The sequence below is a fragment of the Furipterus horrens genome, unplaced genomic scaffold, assembly GCF_987537825.1.
Source record: "Furipterus horrens unplaced genomic scaffold, mFurHor1.1.pri manual_scaffold_13, whole genome shotgun sequence".
NCBI classification, from domain to species: domain Eukaryota; kingdom Metazoa; phylum Chordata; class Mammalia; order Chiroptera; family Furipteridae; genus Furipterus; species Furipterus horrens.
Window position 1 is genome coordinate 7,073,954 of NW_028327183.1, and position 23,518 is coordinate 7,097,471.

A 23,518-nucleotide genomic window follows, 5' to 3' on the forward strand; every position below is an offset into this window, starting at 1 on the left:
CAATAAAAACAAATAGCTATGCTCTCAGCAAAACAAAACACATTTTTAAAAAATCACAGGAATTTTCTTAACAGCATTTCAAAGGTAAGGCTTTTGAAAGATTTCTTGAAATAAATTACCTTGGCCTAAACATTTATTCCACCACTCCTCTCAATTACTTTTCGACGTTCTAAAAACTTTCAGTTTAAAATACATTTAATTTTGCCAATAATTTTAGATAATACTGGATTCTCCCTCCAAGGACTACCAAAATACTATGCTTTCAAACATTTAAAAAAAAAAAAAACAACTTAGTCCAATAGGACATAAAACTGAACTAGGTAACCAACCTATCACTGCGTGTTTCAAATCCTTAAAAGTTAAATAGGTAAAGAATGTGAAATTGGTCAGGATCAGGGTCTGCTCGGGTGGACTCAACATCTTACCTTTCCGTGTTTAATTAAAGGAACAGGAACAAGGTTATGAAAAAGAAGGGCTCCAGAGGAGAAAGATACAAAGGATATCTTTTATTTCTTCAATAAAGCCCTCCAGAATGTCCTCACCCACCTGGTAAGGCCCACGCTTCCTCCAAGGACCAATCCGCAGCCTCAGGCTCTGCCCCATTCACTTGACCAGGGACTTCAGACCACAAACCACAGCCGGCTGCTCCGCCCTTTCAGTGCTGCAGCCCCGTGTCCCAGGCGGGGAAATGCAGACCGGGAGGGACAGACACACAGGGTAAACTCAGGAGACGCAGGAGCACCGCCAGTTTCAATTGGGACTCAGACAGGAAGTCCTGGATGTATGGGGACCCAGCAGGCCACCCCCGGGATGTTCTAGGTGTCAAACCAAGAGCTGTTTGTCCAAGATGCCTCGCTGGCCCAGGGGCCCGGTCTGTGGAACATTTTGGGTGCCTCCCGACGGAGGACAGCATTTGACCAGACAGACTTCAGTGGTGCGGAGTGGGCTCCTGCTGTGCACCTCTGCTCTTCAGGGGTCCCGGGCCCTGCCCCCCAACTTCCTGCCAGATGTGGAGCTGAGACACCAGCCTGTGCTGTGACTTAGGCACAAAGCAGTCATCGGAGCTGCCGGCCTCCGGGTCTCTGGCTGCCCACTCCTCCTGACCTTCCCCACCCCGAAGAAGTCCAGCCAATGCCAGAAGAGGTCATGCCTAGAGTTAAAATGTGCAGTGTTTCTAACGGGAAAAGAAATGTCACATAGAAAGTATTACAAAAAAGGATTAAATTTGTCAGCTGTCCAAACACTATGAAGACCACATGCTTTATACAGCGGCGGTGCAGTCAAGCCCACGCTCCCCGGCAGCAGGCGGAGCGCGGCCGAGCCTCCTCGGTGGGCGCGCTGCCGGACGGCGGGGCGGGGGGCGGCCAGGCGGCGCTAGGAGGTCTGCTGCTTCTGAAGTCTCCGCTCCGCGGCCGCGGCCAGCATCCTCCGACGCAGGGTCACCGGGTCAGAGGCCATGCTTTCCGAGGCCAGGCAGCTCTCTGAGGCCAACTCATCTTCAGAACTTCGGTTCAAGAAACGCCTGGACCAAAAAGCAAAGGCCTGGCATGAGAGGTGAGGGACGCTCAGGGGCACACATACCCCAGGGCACGCGTTCATTTTCCACCTCCTTGTTTTGCAGGCACCTGAAGCTGTCACTCCGCAGCGGCCCATGAAGAAGACTCCCAGCCCCGAGCAGACGGGCCAGCGTTCTCTGCACCGGGAGCAAGCTCGGCAGGCCCTGTCCCTGGCTGTCCCCTCCCACATACGCACACAGGACCAGGTGCCCCCTCATAAGGCCTGTGCTGGACACCAAACCTGCCCGCATGACCACATGCTGGCCCTGTCCCCAAGAGCGTGAATACGAAGCCCCGGCACAGCATGGGGACACTCCAGGTTCCAGCTGCAGCGACACGAGGCGGGTGGCTCCGACCTGCTGTCCGCTCCAGGGCCAGGCTGCTCACCAGTGTCAACCCCTCCGGGTCTCAGTTTCGGCAGCTTCAGGTCCGTCAAATGGGTATAGTGACAGTGCTCCCTCTCAGAGTTGTCAAAAGAATCAGAATAATTAACAAAGAGCTCAGAACACGCTGGCACCTGCGTGCCATCCATGTACAGGTGACGGAGATGTCTGCAAGACAGGCGACAGCAGCAGCTGCCAGAAGTCACAGCGGAGCCCGGCGGCACCGGGTCCACCAGTGTTTCAGGAGGCTGGAATCCCTTAGTTTCTAGCCGGAGTGGGTGGCTGTCCAATGTGGGCATCTCTTTTCAAGAGATGGCCGTGGGCTGACAGGACAAGGCCTTCAGGCCACAGGCTTTGGCCTGGGACTGGGACCAGCCGGGCCGGAGAGCCGACTTACTTGCGAGCCTGCTGCAGGAGGTCGTCCTTCCGTTGGACCAGCATGCGCTGTCTCTCGTCCGCGGACTTGGAGAAGCGGCTCCCCCGAGCCTCGAAGTCCTCGCCCTCGCTGGGCTCCGCCTCCGCCTCGCTGAAGTCCAGCGGCTCCTCCAGCCGCGGACTGAGGTCCAGCGGCACGCGCTCCGTCTGCACGCGGAGGAAGCGAGGGGCGCCGTGAGCACAGCCGGCCTCCCGGGCAGGCCCCCTGCCTGGCCAGAGGACCGCAGAGAGCCTTCTCCCGGACCCAAAGGGGACCCCCTCTCCTGTCCCGTGCACGGGGTAGCCACACGGCGGGCTCCTGAGGGCGGGCCGCGCATTGGGCTCATGCACCACCAGGCCCCAAACGTGGCACACAGCGGCTGCCCGGCGTCAGCGGGACAGGTAAATGCACAGGCCCCCCGAGACTGTGCTCTTGGAACGTGAAAAAGTCACCTGCTCGTTTGCATTCTGGGAATTTCCTGTCCGATTCTAATAATTGCTCACCGCACAGATTTAATACCCTCACTGACTCTGAGAACAGTCACGCAAATAAAAGGGTAAATTCTAAGGATCTTCTTAAAGCAGGTGCTGCGCTCCCAGGTGCCCGAAGCTCTCCCGCATCAAACCCGAGCTGAGCCAGCTCTCCGCACCCTGGAAACGCACAAGCGAGCCCCGGCTCCGGAAGCCAGGCACCGTTTTACAAAGGCTGCCCAATCCAGCGGTGGGTCTGGGTATGAAAAACTTAACCAGGGACAGAATTGGCAAAGTCTCAGGAGCTCTTCCTGTCTCCTATCTGCGGGGACAACTGCTTCCTGTCTGCAGGGAAAGCAGCCCCTTAAAGTAGCTGCTCCGAGAAGCGGCCCGACTGGCCGTGCGCAAGGCATTGGTGCCCCGCAGACCCTGGCCCGTGTGTGGGCGGCCCTGCATGTCTCAACACAAAACACAACAGGGTAGCGTGGGGATGCTTTTTCCAGTCGCTTAAGAAAGTTTTTGGAAAGTATGGTCATCGATTAGACCAATGAGAATTACAGAAGAAAGACGTGAACTAGGTGCGCAGAGTGTGAGCTAGAGCGAGGTGTGGGGACAGGGGCCTCTGCCCTGCAAACTACGCAGAGCTGTTTCCCGTAACTGCTTTTGTGAAACTCACGGACCTGGGGATGCCCACAGGGACAGGTAAGGTGTGGGGGAGAACAATTCTATGCTTCCCCCCTAGGAGGCTGAGCCCAGGCAGACCCTATCTGGGTCTGGGGGAGTCCAGTCCTGCTGAGTCCAGGCCCAGCCCTCCTCTAGCCTCCTGGTACTACCACTCATGCTCAAGGTGGCAGATTGGCCAGGGGAGCGTGACCCCGTCCTCCTCCAGGTCCTAGGACGACCATCAGTCTCCCGGGAGTGAGGATCACTTTGCAGAAACGCAGGCCACAGCGCGGGCACTGTGTGCCGCGTTAACCTTAAATACTGGGGCGGATAAGGCGGACAGCCCTCTCTCACCCCCTCACCCTGCACCTCGCAAACGTAAAAGGCAGGACTGAGGCCATCCCAGGCCCCAGCCGTCTGCTCCCGACCCCGGTGTGCGGACCTTACCGGGCCAGAAGCTGCTCCCTCCTCCGGGTCACCATTGGGCCTTTCCACAGGGCTGTTCAGTGCCGGTCTAATGCCGTCCGACCGCTGAAAAGAGACAGGACGAGTCAGTGCAGAGCCCTCTGAGCCTAAAGGACGGGTGCAGGGGAAGCCTGGAGTGCAGGGGGAGCTTCGGCAACCCCCCAGTCCGAGCCACCCCAGGCCTACAGCACCGGTCCGAGCGCCACCCACGGCTCCACGCTCCCTCTCCCTCCCAGTCACAGCAGCCACGCAAGTGAGGAAGGGACGACGGCACACGCGGCGGGACACCGCTGAGCTGACCACCGCCCTCATCTTCTCAGCGCCCCATCAGACGGGGGCTGCTGCTCTCCGTCCCGGGAGCGCGGGGTCTCGGCCGGCGCTGCAGCCACTCCGGGGCCCTGCCTGTGCCGCTGCGGGTCCGCAGGCCTCCCCGGGCCCGGGCGCTCGCTTGGCCTGCACGCGGTAACTGCCCCCAGAAGCGGCCCTCAACCAATGATTTACGGGAACACTGTGTTCAAAACTGGGTCCCAGAAGCCCCCAGTGGACCAGCTCCAGTCACCCCAGACCAGAACCTGCTGGACAGCAAACCCAGCCACCTCCCTTCTTCGCCTCCCAGCGTCCTCTGCTGCCTACATTTCCCGGCACTAGAGGGGGATGTGAGTCCGTGTCCCAGGGGCTGCGGCTGGGAGATCCAAAGCCAACAGCAAGGTCAAGCAGTTGAGCCTCCGCTAATAATCCCAGCCCACTTGACACCAAAGTCGAGGCTCATTCCCTCCTCAAAGAGTCCCAAGTTTTAGGATTTTGTTAATAGATTTCCATGTTTTTATACACTGACGTTGAGTAATTTCTTGGTAGATGATTCCCTGGTCCTGCCAGAAAGCCTGCCTTTAAAATGTGAATACTTCCTGCACCCACCAAAGGGGTTAGAGATGATGCGCCAGGAACCCTGACCTTTTTCAAACAGTCACGCGTGCAAGCCTCACACAGCTAATTACACCTAATGGAAATCCACGCCAACGTGGGAAGCCGAGCGGAGGCAGACAGCATTATCTCCTCGACACAGGTGGCGGCCGCCGACAGCCCGCGGGCCTCCCACTTGTGTCCAGGGCTCACTGGGACACAGCTGCGCTCATCCATTACACATTCTCTGCAGCTGCCTCCGAGCTGCGGCGGCAGAGCCGGGAAGTTACGAAGAGACTGTATGGCTCACAAAAGCTGAACTATTTCTATCTGCCCTTCACAGAAAAAGGCGGCCAATCCTCGTCCGGAAGGATCCAGGGCCCTGACCTCCCGGGCCAACGAGGGCAGGCTGGTGTGTGGCATCTGTCGCCACAAAGAAAATGACCCAGATACCTCTGTTCTCGTCTTTGTTCTGTCTGTTCTCGTCATTTGGGAAGTTAGGGAAACTACAGAAACGCTTCATCGAGTCATAAATAACGTCTAGTTGTTAGAGTGACTACGGAAGTCTAGGGGATTAAATCTTTGTGAAGGCAGACCCCGGCTGCCATGCTTACAACCCCAGCTTACCTGCGTGGGGAAAGGGACCTGAATCCGTCCCTCTAAAATGTTGTCCGTTGTCACTTCCACTGAGCGGGTCAGCTGAAGGTCCTGCAGCACCAGCGGGTAGGGGACCTGGGGGAACATTTCTTGAATCTGATGCGCCTGCGGGAACACAAACAGACCCACAGAGACGGTCACCCGGACAGGTCCTCGCTGAGCTCACGGTGGGGGGCAGGCAGGGCACTGAACTTGGCGTTCTGCCTTGAAAACCAAGGGAAGGGCCCCTCCTCTGCAGATCACTGCCCAGCCGCACACTCCCCCGTGTATTTTCCCAGGGGGCCGAGCCCGTAACTTAAGACAACACTAATTCCAAAACAAGAAGACCCCAGAGGCTCAGCTGGGCGCCAGAACAGGCTCAACTAGAGCAGTCCACTTTTTAAAGTGCGCATAAACTTGGATATAAAAACGTGTTCTTAAAGCTGCAGTTCCGCAAAGGAACTAACCTCTGAGACACACCACGGGGATGAAATTCAAATGCATTATGTTACGTGAAAGAAGCCGGACTCAAAAACTCCATTTATATGACACTTCGGAGTGGGCACAAGTGTGGCGGCTGTGGGGGTGGGGAGGGAGCAATTACACGGGGTGCCATGGGATTTGGGGGGAGGGGGAACGGAACTGTTCCCTAGACTGATAATGGTGGTGGTTACACAACTCTGTGAGCTTGACCAAACTCACAGAACCAGGTGCTGAACAGGGGGAATGTAGTACATGTAAATGACACTGCAATTTGAATAAAAAAGATTATAAAGAATGTGAACTGCTAAGATTGCTCTGGAGCCATAGTTTCCAAACTACACTCTAAAAACGTCGCCGTCCACTTGGGGCTCTGGGGAGGGTGGGGGGAGCGGGCACGAGCCTCAGCGGACCACCCCCCATAGTTCCATCAAAGAGGCTCCAGACCTTGTTCTCCATTCATGCATACGGCCGTCCCTCTCTATAGCATGGTTCACTTATCACGGCCTCACGTATCGCAGGGTTTTAAAAATATTATATGTAATTATTATTCACGGGTTTTTCGCTCTATCATGGGATTTTGTGGTACTGTATACGTATGTTGTTAAAGTGACGTAGGTTTAAGAGTGTAGAATAAATGTAAGGTTCCTACTTCGCGGGGGTGTCTAGAACGTAATACCCGTGATAAGTGAGGGAATATTGTATTTCTTTTATAGGGCTCATGGCCAGGTTTTATTTGTGGAAAAGTCCCAGCAATCAAAAGAAAAAAAGAGAGAGACAGAGAAGCATAACAGCTTTAGGGGTACAATCAAGTCTACGATCAGAATAGTGGCCCCTAAGATCGGGCCGCTGGAACTGTAAGGACCGAGAACGAGCCTTGATGTCAGGGCCTTGAGAGATGATCAGTGTGAAACGTGCACAAAGCTTGGCTTAGACTCCTTGCCGGTACAGGAGACAGCAGGCACACAGCAGAAGGCCAAGGGTCCCCTAGGTCCTGGGACCTCTCATCGTGTATGTGAATATGCGTGGATCACTTCTGCCCAGGTCCAAGCAGAGCTAACCAGAGAAGAGTCCATAAAAACCCCAAAAACCAGCTAACAGTCATCTCTGCTCCTCCACAGCATCCCCTCATTTCCCAAGCAAGAAGATACCTGAAGTTCATTTTATTAGACCAAAGCTTTTCTTCCAGAAAATCCAGTAAGTTAAATATTGGGCCTTCATAAAAAATAAAAAATAAAAACAAATGCATGGTTCTAGTCAATTAGCTGTGCTAAAAATAGGCTATTCCACTCCATCACAGAGCTGGAGGAAGAACACCAGGGCCCGCCTGAGAATTCCAGACGCACCCACTCCAAGACATCTCTCTGATGCTTGTGGGGAGGCAGGTGAAGTGACCCGCCTGCGGAGAGACCCCAGGTGCCGGACTCCAGTCTCTGGAGCCTGGGGAGCCAGTCAGGGGCCGCCTGAGGCTGCAGTCGGTCTCTGCCCACCGTGACGTCACTCCCACTCTGCAGATGACGCAGGCGAGTGGCAGCATGACCTCACTGGATACTCCTCTGTGGGTTTTGAAACTTGTCAATAAATGACTTGTTCAAACGTGTTTGAAAAAGAAAAAAGGCTCTCCTGATGCCACATCCCCATCAAGCTACCCCAGCCCTCTGCTCCCTCTTGTAACACAACACACTGTCAGGCCCTGCCTCTTTCTTCGGCTCCCAGACATGTTTCTATCACCACGATCTTGTATTCAACCCCTGAGGCCACTGAAACGGCTTGTTCTTCTCCAGCTAGCGACCCCCTCCCACTCCCACGTGTTCTTCTCTGACCTCATCTCCTGAGAATCCCCGCAGGCATGGCGGCTCCTGACTCCTTCCTTCTCCTGTCACCGCCACGGCTCCTCCCTCCCTGCCAGGCCTCCCTGCTGAGCTCTCCTGTTTGAGAGCTATTCCTTCGCCCCAGAGGAGAGCCAGTCCCCAGCTTTGACTGTCACCAATAGATTTAAAACTCCCAAATGTGAATCGCCAGCCTGATCTCTTTAGGGCGAACAGCCTCCGTGACATCTCTGTGGGTGACTCTCAGTCATCCTGACTTAGCGCCAAGGCCCTGCACTCACCCCTGCTCCCCCCCACCCCATCTTGCCCATCTCAATACGTGGCACTGCCCTCTTCCCTCGCCCCACTAACCCCCACATCCAAATCAAAGCCTCGTCAAGTCCTGTCAGTTCATCTTCTAGAAATACTTGGATCTGCCACTTCCTTTCATCTTTCCTGCGCGCACCCCGCCCAAGCCACCAGCTTCTGCTGCCTGCGCTACTGCGTCAGCCCCCCACCTGGTCACACTGCTTCCGCGTTTGCCCTTTATCATCCGTTCTCCTATCAGCAGCACAGTCATCCCATCGGTCCCCTGGATGGGACAGAAAGCCTTGAATGGCCTAATACTTTCATTTCAAAATTTAAACTGGCCTGTGGCCTGCAAGTCCCTGCACAGCCGGGCTCTACAATCTCAACTTCTGTCTCAGTCGTGGTGCCCGATGCGCTGGGTTCCAACCACAACGGCCTCTGTTTCCACGACTCTCTCACCTCGCGGCCTCTGCACCTGTTTTCACCACGTCCCCCCCCCCCGCCACCTGCCTCCTTCTCGTCCTCCAGGTCTCGGTTTAAACATCACCTCCTCAGGGAGCGCTTCCCAGAATGCCTTCCCCCAGCCCCGTACCACCTCGCCGCCTGCTTGCCCTCAGAGCGTCCACCAGCAGCCATGACCTTGTCTGCGTCTCCAGTCGGCCTCCCCAGCGAGAACCACACGTCTGGGGAGCAGGGCTCACACCCACCTGTTTACACGGCAGGTGCTGCACACCATTCACACGGCGTGGTGCCTGTCACAGGAGCAGGCTTTCAGTACCAATTGGTTGACTAAATACACTAAGGTTAATGAATAAGTAAAATGACCGATGACCTTCTGAAGCAGTACTGGCCAGGCTTTCCCGCGTCAGCCAGAAGCCCTGTTCAAGCAGGACCGAGGCGGCTGGCATGTTAACACTCCTGCATGTATATCACGGTGAACACTAAATTTCAACAGGGGTCAAACATGTTTCTCCAACACCTTAAAATAAAAATATGCACCGTATGACAAAGCTTTAGAAAAATACAAAGAATCTTGAAGTGTTTGAACAATATCCTTAAGCCAGCAGCATGCCTAAATGCCTCGTGTGTGTGTGTGTATTTATTTATTTGGGGGAGGGAAGAGGATGAAAGAAAAGAAAAAAAAAGCACATTCGGTAGGCCTAGCACAGTTTTTAATAAAAGGCACATCATTCACTCCAGTCAATAATTCCACCACTATTTTTGGATAAAATCAGCAGAGTCCCAGATTGGCCTAGATCAGTGATTTTCAACCTTTTTCATCTCAGGTCACACATTAACTAATTACTAAAATTCCATGGCACACCAAAAAATATATTTTGCCAATGTGACAAAAAAAAAAAAAAAAGGATAAGTATAATTTTGATTGATGTACAAAAAAAAAAAATGTAATTACCTACTCTTTTTACTCCAAAGTTACTTTAAAAAATCAGATTCCTATGCCTGTATATAAGGATTTCTGGTACCAAGAATTCACCAATCAGACACAACCTTATTATGTGATGTGATCAATAAGATGGAACCCTCTTTATTACCTGACCTAGATATTTATGGTTCGAGTTGGGGCCTTTACACCAGATGGCTATTTTTGTGTTGGCTGTTGTCATATTTTTATTTGACATTCGAAAGGAGAAGAGGTCAGTGGCCCTGACTGAAGAGTCAGGTAGTGCATATTTTAAATATTCTTATGACACACGGGGTGAAAATCGCTGGCCTAGACCACAACAGTGAACCAATAGCGCCCAAGAAAGGTCCGATCATCTGCCACACAAGTAAAATGAAAGCTGGTTTCCAAACCAGCTTCAAATTTTAAAACACAGGAATCTGAGTGATCCTAGTTAATAACTAAGATGCCCTAAAAATCCTGCCATTCTCCCAGAGTGAAGGGAAGACCAACAAGGTCATTCCCGCGGCGCGTGTTCCAGCCCCTTGCCCCCCGAGTGCTAACCCCCTCCTCCCTGCAGCCAGGCTCTTACCATCGCGTTGAGCTGGGAGTTGCTTGCCTGCGTGATGCCGAGAATGTTGGTGGTGTGCATCACTTCAACTGAAAAACTCGGCAGCCAACTGGCAATCCGGGACCCTAAAACAAAGGACCAGTGCGGGTTTAGAGACCCCTCCCGTGTCCGCCCCTCTGGTGCTGGCCACTGCACGACACCTGCTGGTCTTCACTGCGGCCTCACTTCGTGCCAGGCCTCTGGTCCTAAGGGTTTCACACACATTAGCTCATTCAATCCTCACTAAAACCCTACCCGGTACCCTCTAGTATTTTCCCCATTTTACTGTTCTTAAGAGATTTGACTTCCAGGTCCCTTGGCCTTGGGCCTCTAAGTCACTCAGAAGTTAGGTCGCTTGCCCAAGATCACACAATTTAATTAAGGCAGCCAGGACTTGAAGCCAGTCAGGCAGGTGCCAGAACACTTCACCACTAAGCTGCCCTGGATCCAGGGGCCCGGAACCCAGAGAGGTTTTTGTGGCTCTAAAGCTGTGACAGGAGACGGGTTTTTGCTCCTCTCTTTCACACTGTACACAAATACTACTCATTCAGAGGCATCATTTTCTCAATTACTTTCATAAGTATTTTCTCCTTAATAATGTGATTTAAAGGCCTGGTGGTCTGATTCAAAATTCATTTCAGAGTTCTGACGCAGGCTGTGAACTGATGGGACCAGGAAGTCTGCTGCCCCTGCTGTTTCTCTGAGGAACCCTGAGGTAGGACGCCAGCAATGCCAAGCCACACCTGTACGGGTTCTCTTTCTCTCCTTCACAAGAAGCACGGAGGTGTGGAATACAAAAACAAGTGAAATGGCCACTCAAAGGGCCTGCCCAACAAAATGTGCACTTTACAAAAACAATACTTACCTACTTGCCAAGGAGAAATAAAGTTGAGTTTTTCTATTTTCTATTCATAAAATAATAGATTATCTAGCCAGAACCCATGTCCAAGACCAGCTAGTACATTTCAGAAGTCCTACCTAGGAGAGGCCTTAATTAATAGGCACCAAAGCAGCCCCCTCTATGCCCAGCGTCCATGGTCTGGCCAGCCAAGCAGCCCTCGTCACCTCTTCCTGAGACTTGACTCCCCACAGTCCTTTCTATTAGGGGCTTCACCCATGCACCCCCGCTCCCACCAAGCTCCACCCCTGCAAACTCAAATCAGAGATCTGGCTAGCACGCCTCCGCACGGAACACCGGGGAGACCTGGCATTCTACAGTGAGAAATACAAACTCATCAAATTTAGCAGAATTGGAATTGATGAAACTGAGCAGCTCAATAGCATGAATTCTGGAAGGATCATCAACCACCCCTGATATGGTACCCATAGCCTTAGAATTTTAAGTGTGGTTTTTATTCCAACTCCTTCCACCACTGCTGGGAGACGGAATGTTCATATTTTAGGGCAAAGAAACAGAGTGCCACCTCTCATTCTGCTCTGACACTCCCTGGAAAGGCTGCTCAATGCGCCTACATTCTGTGGTACACACAGTGCAATAAATGAGGAACAACAGTTAACACTGCACTGATCGCGTGTGCTCCCGGCGGGCACGGCTGACTCAATGTGACTCCTCCTCCTCCTGCCCACCCCGCCCTCATTCACACAAGATCTAGCAGGATGCCTGGGCCACAATAACCCCTCAGTGCTATCGATGTCTTCTGGACCTTTTCGATTAAAACTTAAATATTATATTAAACTGGCCTGTCCGCATCAGCCCCTTGGCTATGGCTTTAGAGGTTGAAACCCACTAACCATCGAAGTGGAAGAAGTGATTGTGCTGGTTTAGGCGAGGCCTGCCTTCGGCAGCGGCGACGGGAACCAGATTCTCGTCCAAGTTCTCTCCGGGATGGTCTTCCCTGCCTCGATTGCCATCGGCAATGTTCAGAGACAGTCTGCAGGTGGGGCAGGAGGTGTCTTGTTCCAGCCAGGAACGGAGACAGGAGCTACCAAAAGGTGCAGAGTAATATGTCCTCAGCACATGTGTGACATTCGCCAGACCCACTCTGCGTGTATCTATCAAACATGTTATAATTTTAGTTTGACCGCTGGGTGAGGTTTCAATGTTGGGAAACATCTGCTGACATTACCTCTTTGCCCTGCTTCACTCAACTGTACTTTAGTCTAACGTCCCGCTGTGAACATTGTCATTAATGTACAGTGTCACCTACCAAGCTCCTGGTCATGACCTTCTCCATACGAAGTCATCACAGGGCTCACTGTCTTCCCTTCCAGCTCCATCTGATCCCCTGAAACGCCACGTGGCTGAACTGTCCTCTACCCCCATGACCTGCTCTCCCCCGCTATTTCAGCTGCCCACTGACACTGCCATAACGTTGGCCTTCTCTTCAAAGTCCTGAAGAGCACCCTGGCCAGTCTGAGGTCATGTCCCCACCGCGCTGCTAGGATCCGCCTTGAGCCCAGGCACAAAAAGCACCTGCATGCTCAGGACAATACACCAGGCCCCCATGGCTCTTCCCCAGGCTCCTACTTGTGGAAGAGATGTCCGCAGGGCAGCTTCCTCGCAGCCTGCATGGAGTCCCAGCAGATGGCACAATCATCGTTATTGACAGCCAGCTCCTCTGGAGTCGCAACTGCGAACCTATGAACAACAGAGCGTGCCCGGCAGGGGTCAACTCCCCAATCGGATGCTGAGTGCCACTTAGAGACGCCATCTTTCCAACGGCGCAGATACGGAGGAATTCAAGAAAAAATCGCCAACTATTAAAAACATTACCCCTGCTTTCCTTCACGGCCCATCAAACAGCAAGCCAGGAATTTACACACAGAAACCAACTCTGTCTTAACAAGGGAACCCTGGGCAAATCAGAGGGCTTAAGACCCCAGAGAGCCAAACAGTCCCCTTGGACACAAAAAGGGCATCGACTGATTTCACACTTGTAGGCTTGGTTTAGCCTCAGGTTGGCAAGCGAGTGCCTCCCTCAATGAGGTTAACAGTGTGTGAGTGTGTGAGAGTGCGTGTGAAAGCATGCATGTACACAGGATGAGTGATACCCACCTTCTTAAAATAAGGAGGGCAGATGCCCAAGGCAGCTTCCATATAATAATGATGATGATAAAAATGACATAATAAGAACCTAATATTTACTCGGCACATGCTACGCAGCCAGCACTAGAACACACACCCTAAGCTCATGGCACATATTATCCCACTGAACCCTCCCAACAGTTCCAGGAAGAAGGCTCTGCTCCATCCCTAGCGAGGAAGGACGGGGACCAGAGAGTTAAATAAATGGCACCCAGTCCCGGGGTGGGGGTTCAGGCCAGGGCAGCCTGACTCCAGAGCCCGTCTCGTCACCAGTTTACAAAAGCAAGTTTTCATATAATCTTGCATTAATTATTATTAAAGATCTAAAATGAGTCAACTTGGTTAGGGTTAAAAAGGAAAAGAGAAGGACCAAAAACACCGTAAAATGAGTAGATATGAGTAGATAAGGTGAGCTGCCCCAGGCGGCGGCGGCCCGCGCCCACTCACCTGGCTTCCATGTTCCCGACGACATGCAGGTAGTTCTTGTGCCGGCGGATCCGGCGCTGTACCTCGTGGAACAGGTAGCGCAGCTGCATAAAGATGACCAGGCTGGCCATGGACAGCCAGATGTTGCCAAATAACTGGACAAGAGAGTAAAACACACGATGACAGTGAGTGGGAACTTGCTAGGGACGAGGGGGAGGTGTGCCCCAGGAGCTCTTAATTCTTGGTGAGGCTGAGCCGGAGTAGCCTTCCAGGGAGCAATGCCCATGTTTGTCCCCCAGCCCTCACAAGGGGCGTGCTCTTTGGCCCGGCCATCCCACTACCAGAGAGCATTACTGGGGAACTAATCAGATATTTAAAAGCCTTACGCAGAGAGACATACATCCACAGGACTATAAAAAGGAAAACCAGGAAATGAGCAAAATGCCCAGCAGGGGAATAATTAGGCTGTAAATTCATATATGTAATATTGTACAGTTATTAATTATATTCGTCGGCAGCCGTCCGTCTCGAGAGACGATGGTGTAGCTTCTTAAGAGTCTATCTGCACCGCCGAGAATGGCTGTGCAGTCCGACTCGGGAGTGACATGGTATCTGTCTCCTCCCGTGTTGAATCGACATCTTGCGGTGACGCTGGAGTGTCCTCTCCAGTAAAGCTGAAGCTACAGAGCCTGGGCAGGGTGATATGGAGGGTCTGCTGTTGCCCATGCAGCAGACCCCCCCTCTCTTCGCAGCTGAAGGGTCCAAGGGAAAGACGGAGTCGATACAGCTTGGCTTCAGGTGCGCCGCAGGAGTTGCCGGTGTTGACTACAACGTCAAACCGCCTTAGGGACTCCGGCTCCGGATTTTCTGTCGGGGTTTACTCCCCTAGCTTTTCCCCTGAAGAGGTATGCCGCAAGGCAGCGGAGGTTTTTTGGAGTCAGAGTTTTCCTTCTCTGATGTGCCCTGACTGGAAGATCGAACCAGCGACACTTAGCTCGCAGGCCGACGCTCAATCCACTGAGCCAAACCAGCCAGGGGCTTAATTATATTACACATCAGTATTTTATAGATAACATTTCTGAAGAGTAATTATATGGGAAAAGAATATCTAAGTGAAAAAAGCAGGCTAAAACCACCTTAAGAAAACAAGTATGTGATAAAGATATGATCTTGCAAACAACTGAATACGATCTAGACACCCCATTCATCATACATCTGTATGACAGAATTTGGGTCTTGATGGCATTAAAATGGTTTAAAAGAAGTGTTACTAGCTCAGGAAAATGTTCATAATATATCAGCTAAGAAAGCCTACATGATATGTCCAAATATCTCAATTTATGAATGTATTTTAATACAGAAAGCAGCAGCAAATACAACAAAATGTTCAGTGATCTCTGAGCAATTGTTGGGGGAGGGGAGCACCTTTTTTTTTTAACAAGAACTATACTTTCTTTTTTTTTAAGTATGTCTTCAAAGTTACTTTCAAAGGTATTGAGAAATATGCTGTGTCAAACCCCGTTAATTTTTAACTACTACTTTGATAGGCTTCTAATGTAAATAAACTGCCCACCAAATACGCCGATTCTCACCACTATGAGATCGAGGAAGTGCTAGCCAGTGAAGGAGGTGTTTAATATTGCAATCTCTTGCACACAAAGTAAAACGTAAACAAAGAAGTGGGAGGAATTACGTATAAAGGGGTTGTTTTGCATTACTAAGATGGGAAACTTACAAAGCCGTGAAGTAGCTAACTCTGCAGGAATTCCCATTCCCATTTATAAAGTAACCGCTAAATAACAAAAGCCACAGAAACTGTGGGGAGAAGAATCCCCTTTACTTTATGCTAAAAGAATTATCTATTGACTGGGTCAGCAGAGTTAACTAAGTCTCCTAGAGGATCTGGCAAACTCTTGGGCGGGGTGCCAGCCGAAGTGGTTCCAGGACACTGCTGTGTACCCAGTGGCAAAAGGAGGGATGGACACAGCTGTGTTCGTGTTTATGGCCTTAAAGTGGTTCATCCACCAACGTTTCACGTGTTAGTGTACAAACCGGGGTTCCTGCCTCTGAAGCACTGAGCTCCTTCCGAGGACTCTTACCAACATGTGAATGTGATGCATGAGGTCCAGGGATAAGAGGGTGAGCTCCATGACAAAATCTGTGTAATAGACATAAGTTCCCTTTCCTTCCCACGTCCCTTCGTGATTGAGGTCCCAGAGGTGGATTACATATCTGCAATGAATACAGAAAAGTCATTGTAATATTTTTTGTTACAACTGAATTTGGTTTAAACACGATATAGGACAGTCACATGTTTATAGATACTCTATACATGTTATATCTTAAAATCAACTATATAAATAGGCTTCAATCTCCTCCCTCCCAAATTCCTACTCACCGTAAGATCACATGAGCAGTCCTCACTGTGACAAGAAGAGACTGTAAATTTTAAAAAAAAGATATATTTTTTCTTTTTAGTAAAAGTTAGGATTCCTCAGGCCAAACTTACTTTACAAAGCGATAAAAGCCAAAGATTTCTCAGTTCAATTTGAATGCAGGCTGTCCAAGGGGTGCTGGAGTGGGGAAATGGGCTGAAGGTGATCAAAAGGGGCACATTTCCAGGTATAAGACATGTAAGCACATATGTGTACGATGTGGTGACCACAGCTGACACTGCTGTGCAGTATATTTGAAAGTTTCGAAGAGAATAGTTAGATTCTAAAAGTTCTCCTCACAAGAAAAACCTTTTTTTTTGTATCAATAGGAAATGCCGGGTGTTAACAAAACTGATTATGATAATCATTTCCCAGTATGTGTAAGTCACGTCATTATGCTACCCAGCTGAAACTTACACAGCGCTGCATGTCAGTTATAACTCAATAAAACTCACCGGTTTCCTTAATCTGCCGCATATTTCCATAAGCTATTTTCACGATCTAGGAACCCCACTTTTACTGAGCCCTTTTCTATTGGTAGGTGACAATCAATTACACCTGTTCATCTTCTACAGCCGCCTTCTGCCGTCTGAAGAGTCACTCCCGTAGCTTGATGAGCGCTTCTATTTTACACAGCGTTAAGTCACCCCAACTGGTTCCCTCAGAAGGCTTCTTTGTAATTCTTGGTGTAGTAGAGTTTAGGTACCACTGAACTAGACAGGTCTACCTGCTCTCCAGACAACGCTGCGTGTACCCACTTGGCCCACACAGAAGAAAAGAGAATGAAGGGAATCAAAAACAGAATAAACCCCTCACGGTGTTTTCTATTATCCAAATTAATATTAAGAACAGAACTGTTAAATTATTTATGTTTGAGATTAGGAAACTTCCAGTTATAAATGGAAAATATCTTAGCGTACACAGAAGAGAAACACCATATATATATAAAAATATAATTTAGCTCAAAAGAGCAAATCTATAACACGATAGATTATCTAAGAACAACTCCAGAGTACTCCTTTCATCACCACCATCGAGTCCCTTCCTGCTTGGGAGTCACTGGACTTGCACTGTGCCACTTGCCACCCTGGGACCTGCAGCAGCTCACGTCACGCGCTATGCCTGTCTCTCCATTTGTGGGTAGGAAAGATGACGTGAGTAAATACATGTAAAAACGAGTCAATACAGGAGAGGTATTAGAAGAATCCCTAGTATGGAGTCAGCACTATTGAAACGATGGCAAAAATGATCACTTTTGATTAGGCTGAAGCAAGGACTGCGTGAAAACGCAGAGGAAAGCACTCAGCGCCAGTGCCCAGCACAAAACCGAACTCAAAACGTGCTTGTTAACGAAGACCAAGGAGTCACGTGCCCGCGTCCCTCTAGCTTCCCCGGAAACCCCCGGACGTGTGGCCGCGCCTTACCTCCGCCGCCATGAACGCCAGCGTGTGCATCCCGTGGGCGTAGCCTGTGACGCAGCGGGCCACCGCCAGCCCGCAGCAGGCCAGCAGCATGGCGACCAGCAGGGACAGGACCCGGCAGTGGCTGCTCATCGGGGTGGTGGGGGAGAACGAGAGCTGGAACACAGAACCCGGGAGGGGGGGAGGCTCAGTCCCCTTCACCGCAGTGACACCTCAGTGAGAACCCCAAGGTTAACCTTGGCGGCTCTGCTTGGGGGCCTGGGCTTCCCGAATGCGGGGTACGGAAAAGCACCCCTTTACCCGATGGCCCAAGTTCCCCAGCTGACCTAAATGTGGGTATGAGCCGACAAACAGAGATCTTTATCATTGAACCTACTGAATGTAACAACACATTACATTTTCATCTCGGGTTCTCAAGGACCCTCCGACCTGCGGGATTATAAGCTTCCAGAAGCCATTTCCCAGAGGTATGTAACTCCCTCTTCTCACATTCAGCAGGACGAGGACACCGCCACATTCCACTGGTTCTCTCCTGATCTGGCTCCAGCCCTCCTCGCCCAGATGCGCTTGGAGGACGCGCCTAGTCCGCCAGGGCTAGGACAGCGGAACTGTAATCCAGGTGCAGACTTACTACTATTATAATGCTATGTTAACAGAATCAAGGAGCGGCAGCAGCTTGGAAAAGAAGGCCTGCGGCTGCAGCTCCTGAGCAGGAAGGTGCAGACAGCAAACAGGGCAGAAAGGTTAGATGCTCCTGTTCCTGCCCCTGAATGGGGGTGAACTGGGAAAGAGCTATGAAGACCCTGAGACTGAAGGGAACTCACACAGGGGTGCCAGAGCCCCCGGCCCATGATGACCGGGTTAAGGAGAGCAAACAAGGCCCTGGAGGGGGTCCCACCGAAGGGCAGAGCCTGAGGTTTACCCGGGCCCCAGGAAATGAGCTCGGGAGCAGGCCTGAGCGAGGGCTCGCCTGCAGAGCTCTGATCTGAAGCCCAGAGGCAGATCTTGTGCCAGGACGGAAAGGGATTCATTTCTCTTCGGCCTGAGGAAACCAGAGAGCTAACTCAGCCCCTGCCCGGGGTGGAAACAGTGCAGACTAATCAGAAAGAAGAGCTCCAAGACCCAGAGTGAGGGGAAAAACTGGAAGGAGTCTAGAAGAGACAATATCTGGAAGAGACCAGCTTTCATTCAGCTTATTTATTAAGATTTCTTGCGCTGTGATCCGAAGTTTGTGTCGGTGAACTGACCCCACGTGGGCTGTCACAGGGCGCGACGCTGGGTCGGGAGGAAATGCCCCCGGAGACACGATTCCGCAGGCAAGAAACAGGCCGCGGGGACCTGATCCGGGGGGCTTCCTCCCGAGAGCGACCCCAACATGCCTGTCCCGGTTCACTCACATCACAGGCAAACGTGCGACAAAGCAAGCACAGACTTTGGCTGAAAACTCACATATTCAAACCGGTCCTTGCAGAGCTGAACCATCAGGTGCAGAAATACAAGTCCGGCAAACCAGAGGCACCACATGACCACCTCTTCCACGGTCTGCACATTCAGCACGCCAAAAATGAAAATGAACTTGTAGAAAATGAAGTTCCAAAACTTGTCTTTGAGGTGCTAAAAAGAAAAATGTTTACAAAGGTTAGTGCCATCACACCTAACAAAAGCTGAGTTCTGTGGAGAAAATATTTGATACTCAGCTCTAACACTTGTCCACGAGAAAATAAAAAGCAAAGGAAAAACTAAGCCCTCTGAAGAATAGAGGTAAGACACCTAGAAAGTAATCTGCAGGCTTTGGACTGTAATCCTAAATCACTTAAGGAACTGTAGCCATCAGACGGGGAGTGATATCAGTCTAGTACCTTATGAATTAAATAATACATATACTTCTGACACAAAATAGAAAAGAATGGGGAGGGAATCATTTTTATGTCTGCTCTCTGGATTCTTAAAACAAACAACAGAAAAGATTAGACTTTTTAAATCATCCTTCAGATTAAAAAAATAACATATGCTTGTTTGGCATCCCATAATCAATAAAAGTATATATAAAAAAAAAAATACAACAAAAACTCCGGATTGGCTATTTTGGAGAAAGTGATAATACTGATGAAAAGTCTCTGGGAAAACACAGAGTCCTGCTCATAAGAGCCTCTAAGAGCTCAGCCCCCACAGTGACTGCATTTCAGCTGGAAACTGCCCCCTCGGCTGATGTTGTAACAGATCTGGGCTGGAAGGGGTAAGGGGTGAAGCCACCACCACACTTTTAATGGAGTAGATTCCAGTGTCTTAGCACTGAGATAAGAGGAAGTAAAATATAGTTTTGTTTGTAAGTTGTTATTCTAAAAGCCAGTTCTAAATTCTTATTTTAAAATACACCATTCTATACTCGATCCACTAAAATCTTTGGGGAACTGACAATCTGTGCATGATCTCAGAAGAGAATTCTTTATGGAAAGCACATCCTGCTCATATATGCATTCTGAGAACGCAGACTATCTCAACCAAAAAAAAGAAGAAATCACCTAATTTTCTGTTTGTGGAATAACCCTAATTTGCTTATCCAAAGGGGAAAAATTAAAATATGTCAATAAATCCCTTTGGAATAGAATCCATATTCTAAAGAGTGATATTTATGATCATTCAAACTAAAATCTGTGCTTCTTTAAAAACTACATTATAAAAGTCATGGGGAAAAAAGGTGTAAAGAACATTGGGACAACTTAGCTACATCATATATGGACTGTGGGTTACATAAAATAGCCTATTAAATGCCAAATTTCCCGATTTTGACCACTGTGCTCTGGTTATGCAAGAAAACCTCCTTGATCTCAGGAAACACATACTGACGTATTTGGAGGTAAAGGGCTATGATGTCCACAACTTGCTCTCAAACAGGTCAGAAAAAATAAGTACATACAAGCAACAGGCAAATGTTAAAGCAAATGAGATAAAATGTTAACTCTGAATCAAGTTCTTCGTAGTACTCATGCGACTTTTCTGGAAATTTGAAATGATATCAACTGCGAAGTTAAAAAGAAATTCTGGTGGCAAGACCTCCCCGCCCCACTGCCTGGCCTTACCTGTCTCTCGCTCACTCGAAGGGGCCCAAACACGATGCACTGGATTAGCTTAGCCACCAACATCAAAACGCAGCAGGCAGTATTGACGAGAACCTGTCCCCGAACCAAAGAAAGAAAGTTTACTTCCTCCTGGTGAAAACAAAAGCAGCTCTCCAATTCTGTGCTGGTCATTCAGCCTTCATTTCTAAGGCCTGAGCCTTCCCAGCCCTGTGCCAGGGCCAGAAAGGTAATATCTGAAGGGCACGCTTTCAGGAGGCGGCGGCGGTGGGGGTAAGGAGCGGGGAGGAGAGGCGCCAGTAAGTTCAGAGGTTTGTCCCAATACGTGCCCTCCAGCAGGCCACATTCCCCTGTCCCCAAGCTGTGTGCAGACTCTGTACTGCATATAAAACCGTCTGTACCTTATAAACTGTAGATATCTCCCAGGTGCACCATTTCCTACATTAAGATTTTGATAGTCTCAAAGAAAAGTTTTCTAGGAAATGAAATTGTTTTGTTATCATGAACAGTAAAACCCAGCACCCAAATATCCTTCAAACAAGAACACAAAGAACTGAGACCAAAACATATACGTATATTTTACAATGCACTGTAATGGGACAATATGCCAACCGAAAGGGACTCGCTCTATGCTTGATGTTGGCCTTTAAGGAAAGGGCCTGGGACAGTAGAGGGGACTGGAAGTGAGAATCCAGGGAGAAGGAAAAAGAAAACTGGCCCGAGGGGCTGAGAACTGAGAGACAACCAGGAGACACCGACGGAACCAAGCCTTCTTCAGCAGGAGCCGGGGCGTCCTCTCGTTTTTTACGGTAGTTAAGGGATGGGCAGCCCCACACCTGAACAAATCTAATGCGTACGGAATGGAAGCGTGGGCTGCCCCCGACCACGAGGCTACTGTGGCACCACACATTACTGATGTGCAAGTGAGTTTTAAAACACTGCATGACCCCAAAAAGCCAAAGGACCTTGGTAAAGACAATAGGAATGACTTTTGTTAGAGCAAATGAAAATAAACACCAACTCAACCGATGCAAAGGCTGCTTCCGTCTTTGAGTCACTAAATTTATATGAAATTGGTCACATTCCTCTTCCCAGGTCATCTTTCCTCTACTTTGAAAAGAAGCAAGTAGTGTTTCTTTAAAAAAAAAAAAAGAAAGAAAGAAAGAAAAGAAAAGAAAAAGAAACAATGGAGGAGAAAGAGGAGCCAGAAAGAGTGATGTAAGGAAGGGAGCTAAGGCCTCTTCAGGCCCCCTTAGGATCTTACACCATGCACCCTTTGATAGAACAGCCCTGATTCATTAAAAAAGATTAAATTATGTTTACCTCTAGTCTGCCTGCCTAATAGAGCAAGGAAGTGTGTGACATATTTTTAAAGAGCTGAAACAAAAAATAGTTCTGCTGAAAAAAAGAAACTGTTCTGGTAATTAAATCCAAATAACCAGGGGAAAAAATCCCAAATTAGTTATCCAAACGTCCTACAGCCCTAACTTAGGTCTCCCAGTGGAACAGCCTCATTCAAAATATTCCGACAAATCGCTTAGAGCCCTAAAGTTCAAGATGAAGTAGGTGTTACAAAGGCTCATCTCCATTGTGCTTCTAAACCAGCCAATGGAAACCTAGTCATTTAATTAAGAAAATCCGGTCCTAAGACAAAACCACAACCGCAACCCTCAGGGCACATCCCCCAGCTGAACAGGATTCTGAAAATCGGCCAAACACACCCCAGCCTAATTACAGCATGCTTTTAAAAAAGGATTCTTCCTGTTTTTGCACATAGGCATATGAAGTAAAGAAATGAGTTCGACACACCTAGCGCCTGCGCTCCAGGATTAGATCCACGCAGCTCACAGAGAACATCTAACAGAACAAGCAGGCTGCTGTTAGAGCAAAGGAGGACAGAAATCACATGTAGGGTTGCTTAATAATCTCTCTATCCGGAACAGCACTCGCGAACATCTTGGACCACAGAACAAAACATAAAAGTACTATTGCCTATTTCTCAGTTCAACTTTTTAAAATTTTTCTAAATTCAAAAATAAGGTGCAAAATTTTGTATCTTTGATTTACATTTTTTTAAAAACCCAAAACAAAAGGCCCTCATAAACCCTATCACCCATATATGACCATTTTCTATTTTAATTTAAATCAAAGAGTTAAACATTAGCAAGGGTAAGAAGTGTGGGCCCTAAGAAAGAAGATACCAAGAAGGGCTCCTGGCGGCTAACTGGGCTCCTATTTAAACGGGGAGCCTAGCGGCCATTTCTGCCCTGGGGCCTTGTAACCTGAACGGCACCTCAAGGAGCAGCCTATACTGAGTTGCTGCACCCTGACCCTGTCCCTGTCCCTGTCCCTGCCATCGGGGCCAGCCCTCATAAAAGAGTTCCTGGGATTGTATTTCAACCCACAGGACCAAGGCTTTCCCCCTCTAATCAGAGCTGCGAAGCTATACCCCCATCAGCATCTTTACTGATCAATCACAGCGGCTCCAATCTGACCAATCACATTGTGAGGATTTGGAGTCCTCATTTGCATGAGGCCAGAAAGGCTGCTGCCATCCAGCCCAGGGAGCTCACTCTCTTTCTGCCGTGGAGAGAGGATGGGTTCCCCTGACTGCAGCCGAAATACTGAAGACGTCTGGCCAGAGCACAATGGAGAGAACCGGAGCCGGCAGGGCAGACCAGACCGGAGTGGAGCGAAGCTGCCCACCCAGAGAAGGACCCCACGCCAGGGCCACCTCCACAGCCCTGCTGCCTCCTAACTGAGCCGTTGTGTGCTGTGTGGCTCTCACGGCCCTGCTGCGTCACGATGGGGCTGTTTGCACTGAATCGAGTTGCCTTCTGCACCGCCCCTCAGCTGGCACTGAATTGGCACTAACAACGATCAGTCAACAGAAGGAAAGAAAAGGCTTGAACAGGTGTACTGATATTAGAAAGGGAAGTTACGTAAAAAGAACCACTTACAAACTTTATAGGAAAACTACTTCTACACAAGACTCGAATCAACTAAAGATTTTTAA

At 49.7% G+C, this 23,518-nt stretch overlaps 1 protein-coding gene across 1 annotated transcript in view; it reads right to left on the reverse strand.

Annotated features, from left to right (window-relative positions):
- Window positions 1-486: 486 nt before the first annotated feature.
- Window positions 487-23,518, reverse strand: part of AMFR (autocrine motility factor receptor) — a 28,522-nt gene continuing 5,490 nt past the window's right edge. Inside the window, exons 2-14 of the mRNA XM_090259545.1 lie at window positions 20,506-20,598; window positions 18,875-19,039; window positions 17,429-17,581; window positions 15,968-16,008; window positions 15,669-15,801; window positions 13,591-13,724; window positions 12,586-12,696; window positions 11,850-12,040; window positions 10,080-10,183; window positions 5,480-5,614; window positions 3,935-4,018; window positions 2,337-2,521; window positions 487-1,522 (exon numbers count right to left, since the gene is read on the reverse strand). Of these exons, the coding sequence (XP_090115671.1) occupies window positions 1,375-1,522; window positions 2,337-2,521; window positions 3,935-4,018; window positions 5,480-5,614; window positions 10,080-10,183; window positions 11,850-12,040; window positions 12,586-12,696; window positions 13,591-13,724; window positions 15,669-15,801; window positions 15,968-16,008; window positions 17,429-17,581; window positions 18,875-19,039; window positions 20,506-20,598 (1,677 nt within the window). The 3' untranslated portion in view covers window positions 487-1,374. The remainder of the gene's footprint in view (window positions 1,523-2,336; window positions 2,522-3,934; window positions 4,019-5,479; window positions 5,615-10,079; window positions 10,184-11,849; window positions 12,041-12,585; window positions 12,697-13,590; window positions 13,725-15,668; window positions 15,802-15,967; window positions 16,009-17,428; window positions 17,582-18,874; window positions 19,040-20,505; window positions 20,599-23,518) is intronic.